Source organism: Aethalodelphis obliquidens, unplaced genomic scaffold, assembly GCF_003676395.1.
Source record: "Aethalodelphis obliquidens isolate GAN/ISIS:26980383/991018 unplaced genomic scaffold, ASM367639v1 scaffold7, whole genome shotgun sequence".
In the NCBI taxonomy this organism is placed as follows: domain Eukaryota; kingdom Metazoa; phylum Chordata; class Mammalia; order Artiodactyla; family Delphinidae; genus Aethalodelphis; species Aethalodelphis obliquidens.
In genome coordinates this window covers 17,462,501-17,481,682 of record NW_020837951.1, presented here as the reverse complement: position 1 = coordinate 17,481,682, position 19,182 = coordinate 17,462,501, and the positions used below count along the sequence as shown (strand labels likewise).

The window sequence follows — 19,182 nt, the reverse complement described above, 5'->3', positions numbered from 1 at the left end:
GGCATGTCAGTTTGTACCTCACCCTGTAAAACATATTTCCTTCACCCTCCTCCACTCTAGCTGAGGGAGTGGGGCCGTCTCCAATGACATCACCTCCCTCAAGTTGGTCCAGGGCAGGCAGACAGCAGGCGGGTGAGGGCTCTTCTAGCTTCTCAGACAAAGAGTAGGGCTCAGCCATGGCCTGCACTGCTTGAGGAGCTATGAGTAATTTCCACGGAATTTCATAAACAGCTCCGATGTAATCACTCCATCACAGCCGCTGCTGCCACCATCCTGTCAGCTACTGGGGGATGTGAGGCCTTGCTGTCCTTTGCTTTGAGTTATTCCCCACAGAAACCCACCTCCATAACTGCTCCCCTTTGAGAAGGTCATCGGTCTAAGATGGGATGGTGAGTGTGCAGGGAGAGGGTGTGGGCGGTGTCCTTTCAGTTGCAGATTAGACTTAATGGAAACAGGGAGGGAGGGTTTAGAGAATTGTGTTGGGGATGAAGACAGGTGTCTTCTGACCCTTCGGGATATTATTCTTGACCCAGATCTAGATGAATCTAGATGAGCAGCTCATGCCTAAGCAGCTTGAAGAGATAAAGACAGGAAAAGATAGACTGAGACATAGGCAGAAGGTGGCATGAAGTAAAAAAGGAAAAAGAGGAGACAGAGAGAAAGATGTCAAGAGGGACACACATAAATAGAGGAAAAGAAGGAAGGGAGGAAGGAGAGAGCGAGGACAGAGAAAGGAAGACACAGAGATAAGAACTGAGAGTTGGCAGGAGGAGAGCCTGGTGCTGATAAGCTGGGGAGCAGCCCATCAGGCTCCCAAATGCCAGGACAGAAAGGGGCACTGACCAGCTCCAGATGTTGCTGCCTTTTGTGGGCAGATGTGGGGGATGGTAGAGAGGGCCCGCTGTCTCGTGTGGGGGCCGACAGAGCCAGCTGGCCTTCCAATCCTGAACCAAAACCCAAAGTGAAGCTGGGAATCCCATGGGGAGAGAGAGAAGTCTCTGATTTTTTAAAGGTTAAAAAATATTCCAGCAGCTGACCAAAGAAAATTCAGGGGAGTGTGGTAGGAGGTTATGATGTTGGGTGAGACCCTTCCACTTCTTGTCTTTCCTTTTCTGATCCTTACAGTGAGGGAGTTGGACTCACTGCTGAGGTCCTGCTACTCTAAAGTTTTGGGATTCTCAGAAGCTGGCATGTATGACAAAGAAGCAATGAGTCTGAAGAGCTACGTTCTCTAGAAGAGCCCCCCAGCTGCCATCATACGTCTATATACTCCATCCTGCCCAGACACATAGATACCCTATATCCCCTAATTTCCATTTGCTTCTTGGCTTATTCTCAACAAGAACAAAGCACACCAGAGTTAATATCACTGGTGGAAAGATATTTGGACTTGGCAGGGAGAGCAGGTAAAGAAACCAGAGCCCCCATTCTAGCACTGACTCTCCCACTAGCTCATGTGTGTAACCTCGGGACAAGCCCCGCTCCCGTCTTCCTCAGCCTTTTTCTCCGTAGGTCAAACATGGTATTTGGATTCATTAAATTTTCTTGTGCCTCACCCCGCCTTCTTATTCCCACCCCCCTGCATCTAGCCCTGCCCAAGAGGCTGAAACCCATGCCAACTGCTCTGATGAGGCCACGGGGGAGAACCAGACGTCTGTTTTTAATATCGATGACAGATTAGCGTGCGGGGAATTCAGCCACCCCCCAAAACAAGCCCCGTCTCTGCTCAAAACAACTGGAACAGGAGGCTAGTTATGCTTGGCTTTCCCAATAGAGTCCCAGGACCGACAGAGCAATAGCTTCTCTGAAGGAAACAAAGAGGGCGCCAAACCCAGGGGTGGGGGGCAGGAGAAGGAGACAGGGAGGGAGAGTCCGCGTTTCAACAGCTAGTTCAAAAGGGTGTTGAACAGATGGCAGTCATAAAGCATGTGTGTGTGTGAGAGAGAGAATGTGTGTATGCATGTATATCTGTGCACACGCATGCGTGAGCTTGTGAATAAATAAACAATTACAGCACTGCACTCGGCTGCCAGCAAAAATCCAGAGAGATCAAAGAGAAAGCCCTCATTTCCTTATTCTGGCCTCACCTGGCCAAATGTGTGCGCAATCCTAACTCTCTAACAAAACAAGTCTTAAACCTTAGTTTATTGTTTGTTTTCTTCCTAACATTGAATTTTCCTTTTTCTTTTTTTAATTCATGGAAATTAGAAGCAACTAGCATTTATCAATACTTACCATGTCTCAAGAACTGTGCTACATTTGACTCTCAAAGTAGCTAACGAAATAGGTGTTATTTTCCCCATTCCACAGATAGGGAAACTGAGACCCAGAAAGGGTGTCGACTGGCCCTAGATTTCTCAGCAAGAAGTGGTAGAAACTGAAAGCAGAAGCCAGGTTTTTTGGGGAAAAAAAAAATAGCCCATGCTCCTTAATTCGGCTGTAACCTCTAAGATAAAGTTCAGTCAAGTAGACTGAAATTTTCAAATTTGGTCCAAGTTCACTTTTGAGATTGTTGAGACATAGTAAAAGTGGCATGGAGGCAAAGAGATGAGGTTTCTGCTTCAGATATCCACTGCCAATCATCTACAGCATCAATTAATCATACACATTTTAGAAGGCTTACTATATACTCAGCTAGTCTCTAGAACTACGTAAGACCTCATAAGACCACACGGTTCTCAAAGAATTAACATCAGAGTTGAAAAGTTAAAACATGTATATGCCTACCCACATACAATTCAATTCAGTGAACACTGAACATTTATGTACGTCAGGCACTGTGGAAGGATACCAAATTATAAAGACATAAGAGTCATTATCCTGCTTCTTTAAAGACAATTGTCCACTGAAAAATTCAAGAAGTGGATGGTGGAAAGAATTAAAGTCAAGTAGCACAAGGAAGAATTAGAAGAACCTGTAAAGATGGTGGCAGATATGTCATTATCTTCAAACTTCTGAACGGCAGCAGGAAGAAGAAGGGGTAACATCTCTGTGGGGTGTCCCCAGACCATGAACTAAAAAGAAGTTTCATCTCTATCAAAAAAAAGGAACTCTTGGATCAGAACACTGGTTCCTAGACAATCAGAAGGAAGAATCTTGGATTTCCATTTCTGGACTGGATGGAGAAACAGAGACTGGATATATTTACCCTACTACCTGAAACATGAAGGATTTTTTTTAAAAGAAAAGAACATACAACAAGTTTTCAAACTGGAAATCTGGCAACAGAGATCTTGAAATATGGAAAACAAATTCTGTGAGCCCTAACATTTCTGCAGCTTCCTGTCTTCAGAGAGTTTCTAGGTCACTGCAGGGAGATGCCTGGAAGATTCCCTAAATTGAGAAGGCAGAGTCCTTAGTCCAGGGAGATGAAAGTGACTAGAGTTTATAGGATAGAGTAATGGAGAGGAGAGAGCTGTACAGAGAGAAAATTGAAGAGATCTGTGTAGGGTCCCCTTTCAATACTCAGCAAAGTACTGGTTAATGGATGTATGTAAGGAGCCTACCAACCCAAGAGGATTAGACAGAACAATGCCCATTGCTCGTATAGGGGCCAGAAATAGTGCCCATTCCTCCCAGTCACACTGGAAAATCTCATAATTCATGGGCCACTGTGTAGAACACACTGAAGGGTCTTGTCTCAGTAGTAGGGAATAATTAGCCCTAGACTAAACACTGCTCTGGGTCCATCTAAGAAATCTTAAAAGTAAGACCCAAAAGAATCAAGCTGTTTCCAAATAACTTAACTGTGGCCCAAAATAGAGTCCAAAAATATTTATAGGAATACAAAAGTACCCAGAACCCAACAAGGCAAACATCACAATGTCTGGCATTTAATCAAAACTTACCTGGCATGCAAAGAAGAAGGAAATTCAACACATAATGAGATAAATCAACCCACTTAAACTGACCCAGAACTGATACAGATGTTAGAATTAGGAAACAAGGACATCAAAACCATTATTATAACTCTATTCTATACATCAAAAAAGTTATGACATGCCATATACTAGCCAGATCCAAATTGAACTTCCCGGGACTTCCCTGGTGGCACACTGGTTAAGAATCCACCTGCGAATGCAGGGGACACGGGTTTGAGCTCTGGTCCGGGAAGATCCCACATGCTGTGCAGAGTAACAAAGCCCGTGCACCACAACTACTGAGCCTGTGCTCTAGAGCCCATGAGTCACAAGTACTTTAGCCCATGTGCCACAACTACTGAAGCCCGTGAGCTTAGATCTCCGCAACAAGAGAAGCCACTGCAATGAGAAGCCCGCTCACCATGATGAAGAGTAGCCCCCACTCAATGAAACTAGGGAAAGCCCACGTGCAGCAATGAAGACCCAATGCAGCCAAAAATAAATTAATTAATTAATTTAAAATAAATGTTTAAAAAAACAAATTTAACTTCCTAAGATGAAAATTACAATGTCTGAGACTTCCCTGGTGGCACAGTGGTTAAGGATCCTCCTGCCAATGTGCCAAGGCAGGGGACAGTTTCGATCCCTGGTCCAGCAAGATCCCACATGCCCCAGAGCAACTAAGCCCATGTGCCACAACTACTGAGCCTGTGCTCTAGAGCCCATGAGCCACAACTACTGAGCCTGCGTGCCACAACTACTGAAGCCTGCGCTCCTAGACCCCGTGCTCCACAACAAGAGAAGCCACCGCAATGAGAAGCCGGCGCACCACAACAAAGAGTAGCCCCCACTCGACACAACTAGAAAAAGCCCACACACATCAATAAAGACCCAAAGCAACCAAAACTAAATAAATAGAAAATTACAATGTCTGAGTTAAAAAAAAAAATCACTGCATAGATTAACAGTAAATTAGACACTGCAGAAGGCAATGAAGACATAGCACTAGAAACAATCCAAAAGGAAACAAACAAAAAGAAATAATTTTTAAAAATGAAAAGAGTGTCAGTGAGATAAAGAACAATTTCAAGTGGCTGAATACATATATTTTTAGAGTCACTGAAGGAGAAACAAGATGGAGAGAGAGAAAAATAATGGCCCCAAATTTTCCAGATGGGCTAAAACAGTAAACCCATAGATCCAAGAAGCTTAATAAACCTCAAACACAATAAATTGCTAATGTAAGCAAGACACAGGAGCAACATCTTTAAATTACTAAAAGAAAAATATGCCAATCTAGAATACTGTACCCAGCCATAATAGCTTACAAAAGCAAAAGCAGAAAGAATTCATCATTAACAAACCTGAAATATAAGAAATAATAAAATATATCCTTCAGGCAGAAAGATAATGAAATCAGATGAAAATATGGATGTATGCAAAAGAATGAAGAACACCAAAAATGTAAGTACATGAGTAAACAATAAAACTATTAATTAAATACACTTAAAGGATAATTACTCTTTTAGGAAAATAACAATGAATCATGAAACTTATGTATATGAGTAAAATGTATGACAATATAGCATAAAGACTTGGAGGAGAGAAATAAAAGTATACTATATAAGGTTCTTTTACTGTATATGAAGTGTTAGAATAGCACTTGAGGGCACACTGTGATATGTTAAATATAAATATATAAACCCTAAAGTAATCACTAAATTAACAAAAGAGTTATAATAAACCAACAAAAGAAATAAAATGGAATGATAAATACACTCAATCTAAAAGAAGATAGAAAAAGAGAAGAAAGGAAACAAAGAAAACTGAAACAATAGAAAACAAATAGCACAATGATAAACTTAAACCCAACCACAACAATATCATATTAAACATAAATGGTCTAAACACCCCAATGTAAAGATAACAATGTCAGATTGGATTAGGAAAAAAAAAAAAGAAAAAGAAAAGAATAAAGACCTAAATACATGCTGTCTACAAGAAACCCATTTTAAATATAACAGCACAAGTAATATAAGAGTAAAAAAATAAAAAATGGTAAATCATTCTAACATTAATCAGAAGAAAGCTGAGAAAGTTATATTAATACCAGAAAAAAGATTTTGGAGCAAAAAATGTAACATGTATACAGACAACCATTTCACAATGATAAAGGGATTGATTCATCAAGAGAATATAAAAATTACAAATGTTTATTCACTTAATAACAGAGCTTCAAAATGCATAAAGTAAAAACTGATAGAACTATAAGGAGAAACAGATATATCCACAATCATCATCAGAGCTTTCAGTACCATTCTTTCAAGTATTGATACAACAAGAAGATAGAAAATCAGAAAGGATTTAGAAGACTTGAACAACACAATCAACCAATTTGATCTAACTAGCACTCATAGAAAAACTCATCCATAAATAGAAGAAAATACATGATTTTAAACTGGACACGGAAAACAATGATAGACCATATCCTGTGCCATAAAACCAGTCTTAATAAATTTAAAATGATCCAGCAACACCACTCCTGGGCATATATCCAGAGAAAATCATAATTCAAGAAGATACATGCACCTCAATGTTCATTGCAGCACTGTTTACAATAGCCAAGACAGGGAAGCAACCTAAATGTCCATCAACTGAGGAATGGATAAAGAAGATGTGGTACATATATACAATGGAATATTACTCAGCCATTAAAAAGGATGAAATAATGCATTTGCAGCAACATGAATGGACCTGGAGATTATCATAATAAGTGAAGTCAGACAGACAAAGACAAATATCATATGATATCACTAATATGTGGAATCTAAAAAAAAATTATACAAATGAACTTATTTACAAAACAGAAACAGATTCACAGAGTTAGAGAACAAACTTATGGTTATGGGGGAAGGGTCACGGGGAGGGATAGATTAGGAGTTTGGAATTGACATATACACACTGCTATATTTAAAACAGATAACCAACAAGGCCCTATTGTACAGCACAGGGAACCCTGCTCAATATTCTATAACAACCTAAATGGAAAAAGAACTTGAAAATACGTATAACTGAATCACTTTGCTGTACACCTGAAACTAACACAACTTTGTTAATCAACTATACTCCAATATAATATAAAAATTAAAAAAAAATGATTAAAGTCATAAAAAGTGTATACTCTGATATAGTGGAATCAAATTAAAATTCAATGACAGAAAGTTATCTGAAAAATCCCCAAATATTTGGAAATTAAGTAACATGCATCTAAAGAATCCATGGGTCAAAGAAGAAAACAAAAGGGAAATTAAAAGGTATTTTGAACTGAATGAAAATGAAAACACAATTTATCAAAAATCTGTGGTAAGCCACTAAAGCAGTAATTAGGGAAAATTACTTGTCTTACAAGAAAAATCTCAAATCAACAACTTCAGCTACCACCTTAAAAATCTAGAAAAAAGAGGAACAAACTAAATCTAAAATAAGCCAAAGAAAAGAAATAACAAAGGTCAGAGTAGAAATCAATGAAATGGAAAACAATAGCAAAGGTAGGTGAAATCAAAGCTGATTCTTTGAGAAGATAAATAAATTACACAACCTTCTTTCCAGATTGATCAGGAAAAAAAAGAGATGACAGAAATTACCGATATCAAGAATGAGAATGATATCACTATAAATTCCATAAATATTTAAAAAAATAACAGAATATCACAATTTTTTGCCAGTAAATTTTATAACTTACACAAAATGGATAAATTCTTTGAAATACACAAGGTACCAAAATCACTTAAGAAGAAATCCGTAACCTGAATAGCCCTATATCTATCAGAGAATTAAATTAGCAATTAAAACCTTCTTACAAGAAAAGCTCCAAGCTCAGATTATTTCACTTGTGAATTTTACCAAACAATTCTTTTTTAATACATTACTAATTCTACCCAAACTCTTTCAGAAAACTAAAAAGGATAAAATATTCTGCAATTTATTTTGAGAGGCCAGAATTATCCTGACAGCAAAACAGACACAAGCATTACCAGAAAACTACTGATCAAAATACCTGACAAATAAGGATGCAAAAATCTAAACAAAATTTTAACACAATAAATCCAACAATATACACAAAAAGATAGTGCATCATGACCATGTGGAATTAATTTATTCCAGGAATACAAGGGTTTTTTTTTAAATCCTTTGAAAATGCATCAATATAATCTACTGTATTAACAAACTAAGAAACATAAACTATGATCATTTCAATGGACACAGAGAATTCAACATTCATAACAAATAAAGATTCAAGCACTGTGCTGGGAGTAGGACAGACTGGCTGTGGAACTTTGGGAAGGTCACAGACCTCTCTGGGATTCACTACTTGATCTATAAAAATGCGCCTGGTAATCATTCAGAGACTAATGTTAGCAACATGGCGGCATAAGAATTTTCACCCCCACCCCCCTACCCCCCCATCACCCCTCTAACAACCTCCATCAAAAAATCAATTTGAACCAATCGGAGTAATGGCATTGTGGGGACAATTTGAACCGAAAAATCAATTTGAACAGCTGTCCGTGCACAGAAATACTTCACAAGAACTAAGGTTTCTAGGTGAGGGATAATTGCACCTGGGTGAAGCACAAAACTAAGAAAAGATGCTTTGAGGAGGGTAGGAAAGATAGATTCACATTACTCTTATAACCTCTCCCCCAAGCCTGAGCAGCCCAGTGCAGAGAGAGAAACCGTCCCTGTGGAAGGAAAGAGAAAAGTGAGACCAGCTTCACTTTGCACTCCACAGCCAGCTCCCATGGCTGTAGGTGGCTCCTAGAAGACTTCTGTGTGCATCCAGGACTCTGGCTCATCCCAGCAACTGCTGTCTCCAGGGGCTCCAGCAGCTTCCATGGCACCAGGCTCCCAGTGGGCTCCCACGAACCCAGGTCTCCAAGTCACCCTGACACCTGCCAGCTCCGAAGGCCCCCAGGTGATCTACACTTGAACCCGGGTTTCCGGCTGGGCCCAGCACTAGGCCAACTACCACCAGCTCAGGCTTTTGACCTACCCTGGAACCAGGCTGGCTCCCAGGCTCCTGACACTCCAGCACTCCAGGCCTGCCCTCATGGCCCAGCCTCAAGGCCAGCTCCCTCAGACCCAGGCTCCCCGCCTGCCATAAGCCAGACCAGCCCTGCAGACCCACCTCCAGGATGTCACAGCCTCCTGTATACTCTTTAAGTAAACTTAAAGCACTCCTTAAGATCCACTTTCTGCATCTTCTCCTGCATGTCTGAATAATTTCCAAATCCTCTTCCTTAGCATGAAAGACAACTATCTCAGTACATCTCACTAGAAAAGACAACTCCTTGAACTTCTTTATCTCAGTCCCAGAGATAATATATTTACAGATCAAGGTCTTCAAAAATGTAACCTGTAGGCCTTCCCAAGTAGAAACGGACAAATCCTTTTTTGAATTAACTAACACTTTAGTATATGACTTTGTGGATCCAATTTAGAGAATCAGAAATTCTCTACAAGTACAATTTGCTACCTCCCCCTGTAGAAAATCATACCAAAAAGCACACAGGTGTGGGAACTAGGAAACAAACACCGAACAGTGAAACTTCCCAGTGCCTTCCCAGTTCAGAGGACACCAAGTCTCCAAAGGTATTTAGAAAATCCCAGTTTCCCTCCTCTGTCACACCATCTCAACGAAAGAGGAAGTCTTGAACTTTCTACTTACCTGTGTAGAGGTCCGTATCTGTGTATTCATCCACTTTCTTGTGCTGCAGAATATAATCAGAGACCTTGGTCCCAATAGCTGGCTGGACATCTACCCACTCCAAGGAGACCACGGTGCTGGAGGGCTCTACTGCTGGGGAGAGCCGCAGCCTAGGGGAGTGACAGGGAAGGTTGTTTGTTTGCCAGCCAGTACTGTCTGGACCCCAAGAGTTTGCACAGGCCAAGATTAAAAGCACAGGGTTCAGTCTGGCTTCAACCCACCACCATACCCCTTGTGTAGACTTAGGCAATTAATTATACCTCTTTCAGCCTCCGTTTCCTTGTTCATAATGGACAAGAAAGAGCCACCTTTTGGATCAATGTGGAATCCAGTAAATTAATCCAAGTACATAGTGTGTGCTCACAGCAAGTTGATTAGCTTTCCATTTGTTTAAACTATATTCTCAATGATGCTTCACTGTCAATTAAATTGGCAGTGCTTTCAAACACAGTCATCTGCCAACCTCTCTGCCATTCTCTTCAATCCCCCAGTATATCAGTCAATGCTTTAATATCAATACTCCCTCACAGCGGGCAGGGATCCTGGGGAATCCTTTTACAAAGCAAGAAATAACAGAATGTTTGAAGGTGAGAACTGGGTGGGAGGGGTCCTCTGAGAGAGGGAAGGGCAATCCCCCCATTTCATGGAAGGTGAAAGCAAAGGCCAGAAAAGGAGATGATCTGCACAAAGTCACACAGCAAATTGGGGACAGAACCATGATGGTGACTTTGCTTGTCCCCAGCCCAGATTCCTTCTCTCTTTCCACTATATCCACTAACTCTGCAAGGACTGTCTTACAATGGACCCTCAGTATTGGCTCCTGCCCAGACCTCCTCCACTCATCACACCACTCTCCCTCTTAATCACACTGCCCCAATCAAGAAGATCTTCCTTTACTTCCTCAAAGGGTGAGTTTCCTGAGTCAGGGCTTTCCCATGGGCTCTGTCTTTTTCCTGAAACACGTCTGTTGCCATTTGCTGCCTGGCAAACTCTGACTCTAATTCAGGTCTTCTCAGAGAGGCTTCCCAGACTACCTCCCTCTCCTCCAACTAAAGCATCCCCTCTTTGTTCTGTCCATTAGCACATCTTTGTTTTTCTTTCATATTTTTATTATTTAAATGTTTAAACGGTATCATGCTTTCCTGTTTTTGCTTTGACATCTGTCCCCCTCACTAAACGGTCAGTTCCCTAAGTGCACAGGCTGTGCCTGTCTTGCTCATTTATGAATTCCCCAATGTCTGACACACAGCAGGTGTTCAAAACTTCTTTGTTGAATGAATGAATAATATAAAGTTTCTTAGAAAAGGTCCTACACTTTCTTTATCTCAGTAGTCCCAGTGGTCAACACAGAACTGGCAAAGCAGTAGTTAGTGCTCAGTAAACCTTTGCCGAATGGATGAGTGAAGAAAAGTAATGATGGCTGGCTCGGTGCTATTAAAATAGCACACACTGCAGTGTAAGTGTCTACCCCCGAGCCACGATTCCATTCTGCCAAAGCTCCCTGCTTTCTCAAAGAAGGAGGTAGGCCCCCAGAGACTTCAGGCATCTGGTGAAGCACCTTAGGAACAGAAGCAAGCCATGGCCTGCACTGGCAGGACAAGAGTATGAGTCCATGGAAAGGGGTGGCCAGAGGAAGAGGGGCCATACATACGTACACCGGCTGCGGGAGAGGGCTGCAGTTGGGGAGCCCACTGGCATCAAAGGCGCTGAGGTCACACCTGCACCAGTCATCGATCACGTCCCCTTTCCCTGAGCACCAGTAGGAGCTCATCAGTGCACTCTTGAAGGCCTGGAATAAAGGAGGACAAAAGAGATGATTATGACAATGGTGGAGAGATGGAGAGTGAAGGTCCCAGTGGCCATGATAGTCACTGACCCAAGCTTCAGAGGAGCTCTCCTGGGCACAGGACAACATCTCTTGCATAAAGCCCCAGCATTCTACCACCAGGTTCTTCTATTTTGAGCCATTCTCCACCCAAAAGCCAGAAGGATAACTGAGACAGGATAGTAATAGCATCCACTGAGAACTTCCCCTGGGCCTGACACTCTACTCTAAGTATATTAACTTATTTCATCTTCAGTACCTTACACGATAGCTGTAATAAAAATTATCATTATTTCCCATTCTACAAACTGGAAAACTGGGGCACACAGAAGGTAAGTAATTTGTCTGAGGTTCATAGCTACTAAGTGATGGGACTGAGATCTGATCCAAGACAGTCTGGCTCCAGACCCTGCCCTCCTTAACACCTTGCCACACTGCTTCTTGTAGAAATCTGACCACCTCACCACCCTGCTTTGAAACATTCAGAGGCTCCCCATAGCCCTCAGGATAAAGTCTAAACTCCATGCTCTAGTTCCTGACCACCTTCTTAGTCTCATCTCTCACCACTCCTCTGATTTTCCTTTGCATGCTACCATCCACCCTCATGCAACCATTAACATTTCCACCAACAGTGAATTCCTGCTTATGAAAAGTGTGCTCTAAATCAGGAGACAGCAAAGTGTTTCTGCAAAGGACCAGACAGTAAATATTTTTGACTTTATGGCCAGGCAGTCTCTGCCACAATAACTCAACTCTGCCTTTGTAGCATGAAAGCGACACAAATTATAAATAAATGGGCATGTTTGTGTTCCAATAAAACTTTATTTACTAAGACAGCCGACAGGCTAGACTTGTTCTGAGGTACATTGTTTGCTGACCCTTGCTCTAAATGATGATTTATTGATTGATTATTATTATTTTGGCTGTGTTGGGTCTTCGTTGCTGCTGCGCGGGCTTTCTCTAGCTGTAGCGAGTGGGGGCTACTCTTCTTTGTGGTGTATGGTTTTCTCATTGCGGTGGCTTCTCTTGTTGCGGAGCACGGGCTCTAGGCGTGTGGGCTTCAGAAGTTGCAGAGCGTGGGCTCAGTAGTTGTGGTGCGCGGACTCTATAGCTCAGGCTCAGTAGTTGTGGTGCATGGGGTTAGTTGTTCCACAGCAAATGGGATCTTCCCGGACCAGGGATCAAACCCGTGTCCCCTGCATTGGCAGGTGGATTCTTAACCACTGTGCCACCAGGGAAGTCCCCTGATGTTCTATTTAATTGCAATGTGCTTCACTGTCTCTCTCTTTCTCTCTCTCTCTTTTTTTTTTTTTTAAATACATCCTGTCCTCTCTACTGGACTACTCAACCCCACCCCCACCTTGGAATCCAATTCACTCTTTTGGTCTCAGATGAAATCTTCTTTTCTATGGGAACCCTACCTTGACTTTCTTAAGACTGTAATCAGGCTCCTCTTCTGGACACCACAACACACTAGACCACACCTAATCATCACATTCCCTTGCCTATCTCACCCAACAGACTTTGATTCCACAAAGGGCACAGGCCATGCCTTGTTCACATGAGTGTTCCCATGGGACTGAGAACACTTATTCAGTCAATATTTACTGAATAAATGAACAGACACTGAAAAATTGATCATGAGGCTGAGGTTCAGATGTGTTTTATGCTTTCGTCACTCCATTTACACTGACATTTCAAGGCACTGGGGATTCAAAATGTTTGACAGCTCTTTTTCAAACTTGGGGATTCCAGAGAATGTTGATCTCTTACTCCTTTGCCAGGTAACAGACTACCTGCTTGCTTTCTTTTTTCTTTTAATTTTTTTTTTTTTTTTTTTTTTTTTTTTTTACCTTCTGTGTACTTTTCCAACTAAAGCTTCACAAAACCTACTACCAAGGACACTTGATTACGCAGGTGACACTTTTTCCATCTTGCATTTTTTTGGTTGTTCTTTATTTATTTATTTATTTTTTGGCTGCACTGGGTCTTTATTGCTGCATGTGGGCTTTCTCTAGTTGTGGCGAGCCGGGGCTACTCTTCATTGCGGTGCGCGGGCTTCTCATTGTGGTGGCTTCTCTTGTGGAGTACGAGCTCTAGGCACGTAGGCTTCAGTAGCTGTAGCACACAGGTTCAGTAGTTGTGACTCGTGGGCTCTAGAGCACAGGCTCAGTAGCTGTGGTGCACAGGCTTAGCTGCTCTATAGCATGTGGGATCTTCCCAGACCAGGGCTCGAACCTACATCCCCTGCATTGGCAGGTGGATTCTTAACCACTGCGCCACCAGGGAAGCCCTTCATCTTGCATTGTTGAAAAGACTCAAGTACAGCATGTTTGTGTAAAGTGGGTCTGGGGTCTGCCTCCTTAGCTACTCAGAACACAGATCTAGAAGGAGAACGTGTGTATCAAGGACACTACTGTGTAAGCCTCCAACACATTCCTCTCAGTGCCTCTGATGAGAAGGCTCCAGTTATTCCTGCCATATGTCCTTACTCATATCCTCTCCAAGGGGTGAACAAATGATCAAATTTCTCCTGAATTAAGGATAGTGACCCAAAGAAATAAAAAGAATTATAAGAGCTAATGTCCATGAAGCACCTAATTATGCAGTGGAAGGTACTTTAAGGGCATTAAAGTGTCATTCTCACAATAGTCCTGAGACACAGATACTGTGATCTTCATTTACAGGTGAGAACTAGAAACCAGAACAGTGAAGAAATATTCCCAAGATCACATAGCAAGCAAATGATGGAAGCAGAATCCCAACCCAGATCTCTGTGACTCCCAAGCATAGGTCTTTTCTATTTAACCACTCAGGACAGTGGGGTTGACTCCAGGTAGGATTGCCAGATTCAGTAAATAAAAATACAGGATGCCCAGTTAAACTCACATTCCAAATAAACAACTTTTTTAAGTATAAATATATCCCATTCAGTGTTTGCATATAAATTATGTGGGCCAGAGTCTGGCACACAATAATAGCACTGTTCTTACTACAAGTTAGAACTTAGGTTAGGAACAACATAGGTTCTCCTACTGGCACTAGAGGGAGCACTCTCATGAGGGCAGAAACCAGATGGGATGGGTCATGCTGACTGACAGACTTTCTTCTCCCTCCATTTGCCGGCTCCCTCTGATTTAAATTAACATGTACAACTGCTCGTGGTTTAAGATTCTGTAACATCTCCAGCTAGAGCTAAGGGCTTAATTATCATAATGGTGAGATCCAGGGCCATGGATGAAAGTGACACAGATGGTAAGAGATTGCCTTGGACTCCAGCAAGGGGAGGAGAGAGAACATCCTGTTTTGTGTACGTGTTTTTGTTTTTGCGTGTGTGCGTGTGTGTGTGTGTGTGTGTGTGTGTGTGGTTTTTGTAATCAACAGTCACTGGAGCTTGTGAAAAACAAAACAGGAAATCTCTCTGGACTTTGTGAGTTTCACCATCCAAGCAGCTCTTGGGAAGAAACATTGCCTGTGAGTCTCCACATCCACTGGCTCTTTCCCAAACCCTGAGGAACAGAACGGGGACTGCAGCAGTGGCCAGGCAAACCGTGGCTAGAGCTCAAACACACCCTGATAAAAGGCCTACATCAAACAGGGAGCCCTCGCGAGGCAGCAGAAGCCAGCATGCATCAGCTCAGGTTCACTCTTTTCTTACATCTCCAGTCCTTGCAACACTCCATCCCGAATCCAAATAGATCCCAAGGGAGGAACAGCATAGAATGTTCCAGCTTCCAGGGACTCCATAAATCATCTAAGTGAATCTGTTTTACAGATGCACATACAGTGGCCCAGAAATGCTAGTTGGCTGGCCCAAGGTGATAGAGCAACTTTGTGGTGAAATGACTCTATTCCTCCATTTAATCCTCAAAATTACCCTTTATGGGTGTCCTATTCCCATTCACAGACACATGGATGAGTAGGATTTGAACTGAAGTTCGTCTGAATTCTGGCACCCTGAACTTTCCCAGGTCGCACAGGAACTATAAATGCCAAGATTTCATCCAAAACATCCTTTTCAGCTGTTCTGCTTGTATCACGTGCTTATGTGTTGTTTGTTGTGTGCATGTGTGTGTGCCTGTGTGTGTTCTCAGAGGAAAATGAAACCTTACACTAGAGGCATTGTTGACTCCTAGCTTTTGAAAAAGTGAAGGCACTTAAGAAACAAATCCTGTACTTAATACAGGGCTAAGGGCTACATTTGCATGGTCACTGGTTTTCATGACAATGAAGGTTTGCATTTCCACTACTAGTGAATGCTTCCAACTTCTGGCTAATTACCTAGCAAACCAAGCCCCTCAGGATGCGAAAACAGCCGCAAAAATGTTAAGCAATCAAAATAAACTAGGATTTATTCTTGACTCCACTGTTACTTCCCTAATTGAACTTTGCATAAGTTATTTCTCCAGTTAAGCCTCAATTTGTCCATCTGTAAAATGAGGACACAGAAGTTTTATTTTGGAGGGTTTAATTAACTGAACTTCCTCCTCCATACTACATGCCATCTAGATGCTGAGAAAGATGATGGACAAGACCCAGTCACTAACTTCAAAGGACTCACAGTCTAGTGATGAAGGCGCACACAATTACAATTAATATGGTTGAAATGCTGTGAAGTAACATGCAGGAGGTTATGGGAATACAAAGGAAGAGGACTTTCCAGCTCTAAAAACTTTGACAATGTCTTGGGAATCTTAAACTTCAAGTTAACACTCCGTATTTGATTAAGATAGATTCTTGGGACCATCTATACAGAATGTCACTAAGCCTATGAATTAAATTCCATACTCTATACTTACAATGACTATTTTTTACACTGAAAAATTATACTCAGGGGCTGACACCAAATCTGCTATTTTTGATACGGAGTTGGTTCTGCTTTGTATAACCAAAAAGATGCCCTGAAGTCCTCACTCAAAGCTTCATGAATGTTATCTTCAGTACTAATAAGCTTGGTCAGGTGGTGCTCAGCCCATACCAATTGAGGAGACGAAAGGCCCTCTGGAGAAAGAAACAGATTACCTTTTTGCCACCAGGCTTCCTTTTAGTACCTAACACAGTATCTAGCAGATAGCATAAGTCAGCCAATATTTGTTAAATTGAATTAAAAATTCACATGGAATGCTGAATGAAATGAACCAAGTTTATAAATGACATCATAAAGCCAGGAAAATGTGTGTGTGTGTGTGTGTGTGTGTGATGCTCTCCGTCCTCAAGATTACTTGTATCTCCCACATCAGTGAAGGGCACTCCCATCAATTTGGTGCCTCCAGACAGAAACTGAGGGTTACCTGGGCTCCCCCCTCTACCTCATAACAGGTTTCAAACCAGCTTCTCTCCCCCGGCCCCATGGCTGTCTCCTGGGTGCAGGTTAGTAATGCCTCTTCTCTAGGCAATTGTCATAGCCCCTGGCCTGGCCTTCCAGCTCCAGTCTTTTCCAGCACATCCTCTCCCAGCTTTCTAAAACATCACTGCCTATTCCACCCCCTTGCTTGTGCCCCTTCAAATACTCCACCACCTTCTGACTGAAGCCTCTACTTCTTCATCTGATTGCAAAGTCCTCTTTGTTGTTCAGCCTGTGGCTTTTCTCCCATCTTCTCCTTACTGTTCCTACTCTGTGCACATACCATCTTATAGGAGTGCACTGCTTCATACCAAGCCTTTGCTCATGTGCCTTTGTCTAAAATGCCCTTTCCCCACTTATGTTTCCTTGCTGAAATCCAGGAAACTTTTTGTCCACCAGGACCCTGTCACTTGAGAGATTCCGTCTCTCTCGTCTCGTTCAATTTCTGCACGTCACGGTCCCTCGCAATTTGCTTGTTTATGTGTACTTCTTGCTTATCAGACTGGGAACTCCTCCAGGCCAAGGCAATATATTTGATTCGTCTCTCTCTCTCCAGCTCCAACCAAAAGAGTCAACACATTGTAGGGTCCCCAAAATATGTGTTAACTTCCACAGATATATGTAATAGGATGCTTGGCCAAAGAATAAACTTGCATACTTGCTGGGTTTTTTTTTTCCAGCAAAAGAGATGACAGAAGTGCAATTGGTCACCTTAAAAAGACTAAATTCCTTGATATCGTTGAAAAGGGGTCAGGGTGGTGTATGGAAGTAGAATCCCTTTTGGAGGCATTTGGGATTACTGCTTGGAGGAGAGTAGGTTGATAGTTCTTTGCCCAGGAAGTACTTGGGTCTAAAATAACATGCTCCTATGTTCCTAGAGAGAGATGGGAGGAAGGGAAGTGGGTGACATTCTAGTTTTGTAGGAAGACTAATTCCTGAGCCCACGCTGACCACATTTGATTGGTCAGGAGGGACTAGGATTGATGAACACATAGAAGGGTTGACGAGGACATCATAGCAGTGCTTGTGCAGAGGCAGAAATAGTGGTTTACAACCTGGCCTGGACCTCGGATAGGACCTACCTGAGCCACCTGCCATTCAGTCATCAGCACACCCCCTAGAGTGGCCATAGGAGATGCGAATCACTCATTGCCCTGGCAGTTACAGGAGTTGGAGACCAGGGGGCTGGAGCCCCCATTCTTCGGGAAAAAAATAAGTAATGCTGGTGTGTCCTGACAGTGAGGAGATTAACTGGTCGTCTCGTTACAAATCAATGACTGCATACTTAAGCAGCATGTGTGAGAACATTTGGGAAGAGAAGTGGGTAATGTTAGTTGACCTAAGATTTCTTATTCCCAAACAGAGCAGGAAGGCAGGTGTGGTGACTTTAAAACATGACCCTAAATATCTCTGACATTTCCCTCACCGTGAGGCGGGATCCAGGTTCTCTCCCCTTGAGTCTGGGCTCTACAATTGCTTGATCAAAATAAGTACGGCTGCTTCAATTTCTGGGCTCAGGCCTTAAGAAACTGGCAGCTTCCACATCATGTTTCTTGGAATGCTCACTCTTAGAGCCCAACCACCATGCTGTGAGGAAGCCCAGACCACATGGAAAGGCCACATGTAGGTATTCCAGGCAACAGACCTAGCTGAGGACCCAGCCAACAGCCAAGGTCATCTGCCAGATGGGTGAGCCATAGACACCTGCTGACTGCAGCCACATGAGGGAACCAAGTCAGAAGTGCCCAGCTCAGCCCCGTCAACCCCCAGAACCATTAAAGACAATAATAAAATGATCATTGTTTTGGTGATTGCATAGGAATGAATAACTGGAACCGCAGGTAATTCACTTCTGAATAATCCTGAAAGATTACTTAGAAGAGGTAGCAACTAGGGAGCAGCTGGTCAAAGGGAAGTAGATACCTTAAATTACATACTTATCCCAGGAGTTAGAGGGCTCTGAAGTGCATACACACATACTCATTGCCCCAGATCCCTGGCATTTCAGACCTGAAAGAGTCCTGAAAGGTGAAACTGGCCTTCACAACTTTGCACAGACTAAGGGGCCCAAAAGGAAAAGCGACCTGTCCAAGTTTACACCACAAGAATCTGTCAGAAAATAAACTAAGTTTTTCATATCAACTAACATTCACTATATAAGGCTGCTTACCTTTGGAACTGGCTTCAAGCCACTAATCTGTTATGCTTTTAGATAGGAAACAAACATAACAGCAACATTTACTGAGAGTGTCAGAAGCATTTTAAGACACATTACCTCATTCAATCCTGTCAATAGCCTTATGAAGCAGATTCTGCTGTTACCATCCCCATTTTACAGGTGAGGAAACTGAGGTCTGAGGGGTGAAACAACCTATTCAAAGTCACC

The 19,182-nt window shown here is 42.4% G+C and overlaps 1 protein-coding gene across 1 annotated transcript in view; it reads right to left on the bottom strand.

Annotated features, from left to right (window-relative positions):
• Nucleotides 1-19,182, bottom strand: part of LOC113619765 (astrotactin-2) — a 205,622-nt gene that overhangs the window by 144,613 nt on the left and 41,827 nt on the right. Inside the window, exons 3-4 of the mRNA XM_027105069.1 lie at nt 11,283-11,416; nt 9,589-9,737 (exon numbers count right to left, since the gene is read on the bottom strand). Coding sequence (XP_026960870.1) covers nt 9,589-9,737; nt 11,283-11,416 — 283 coding nt within the window. The remainder of the gene's footprint in view (nt 1-9,588; nt 9,738-11,282; nt 11,417-19,182) is intronic.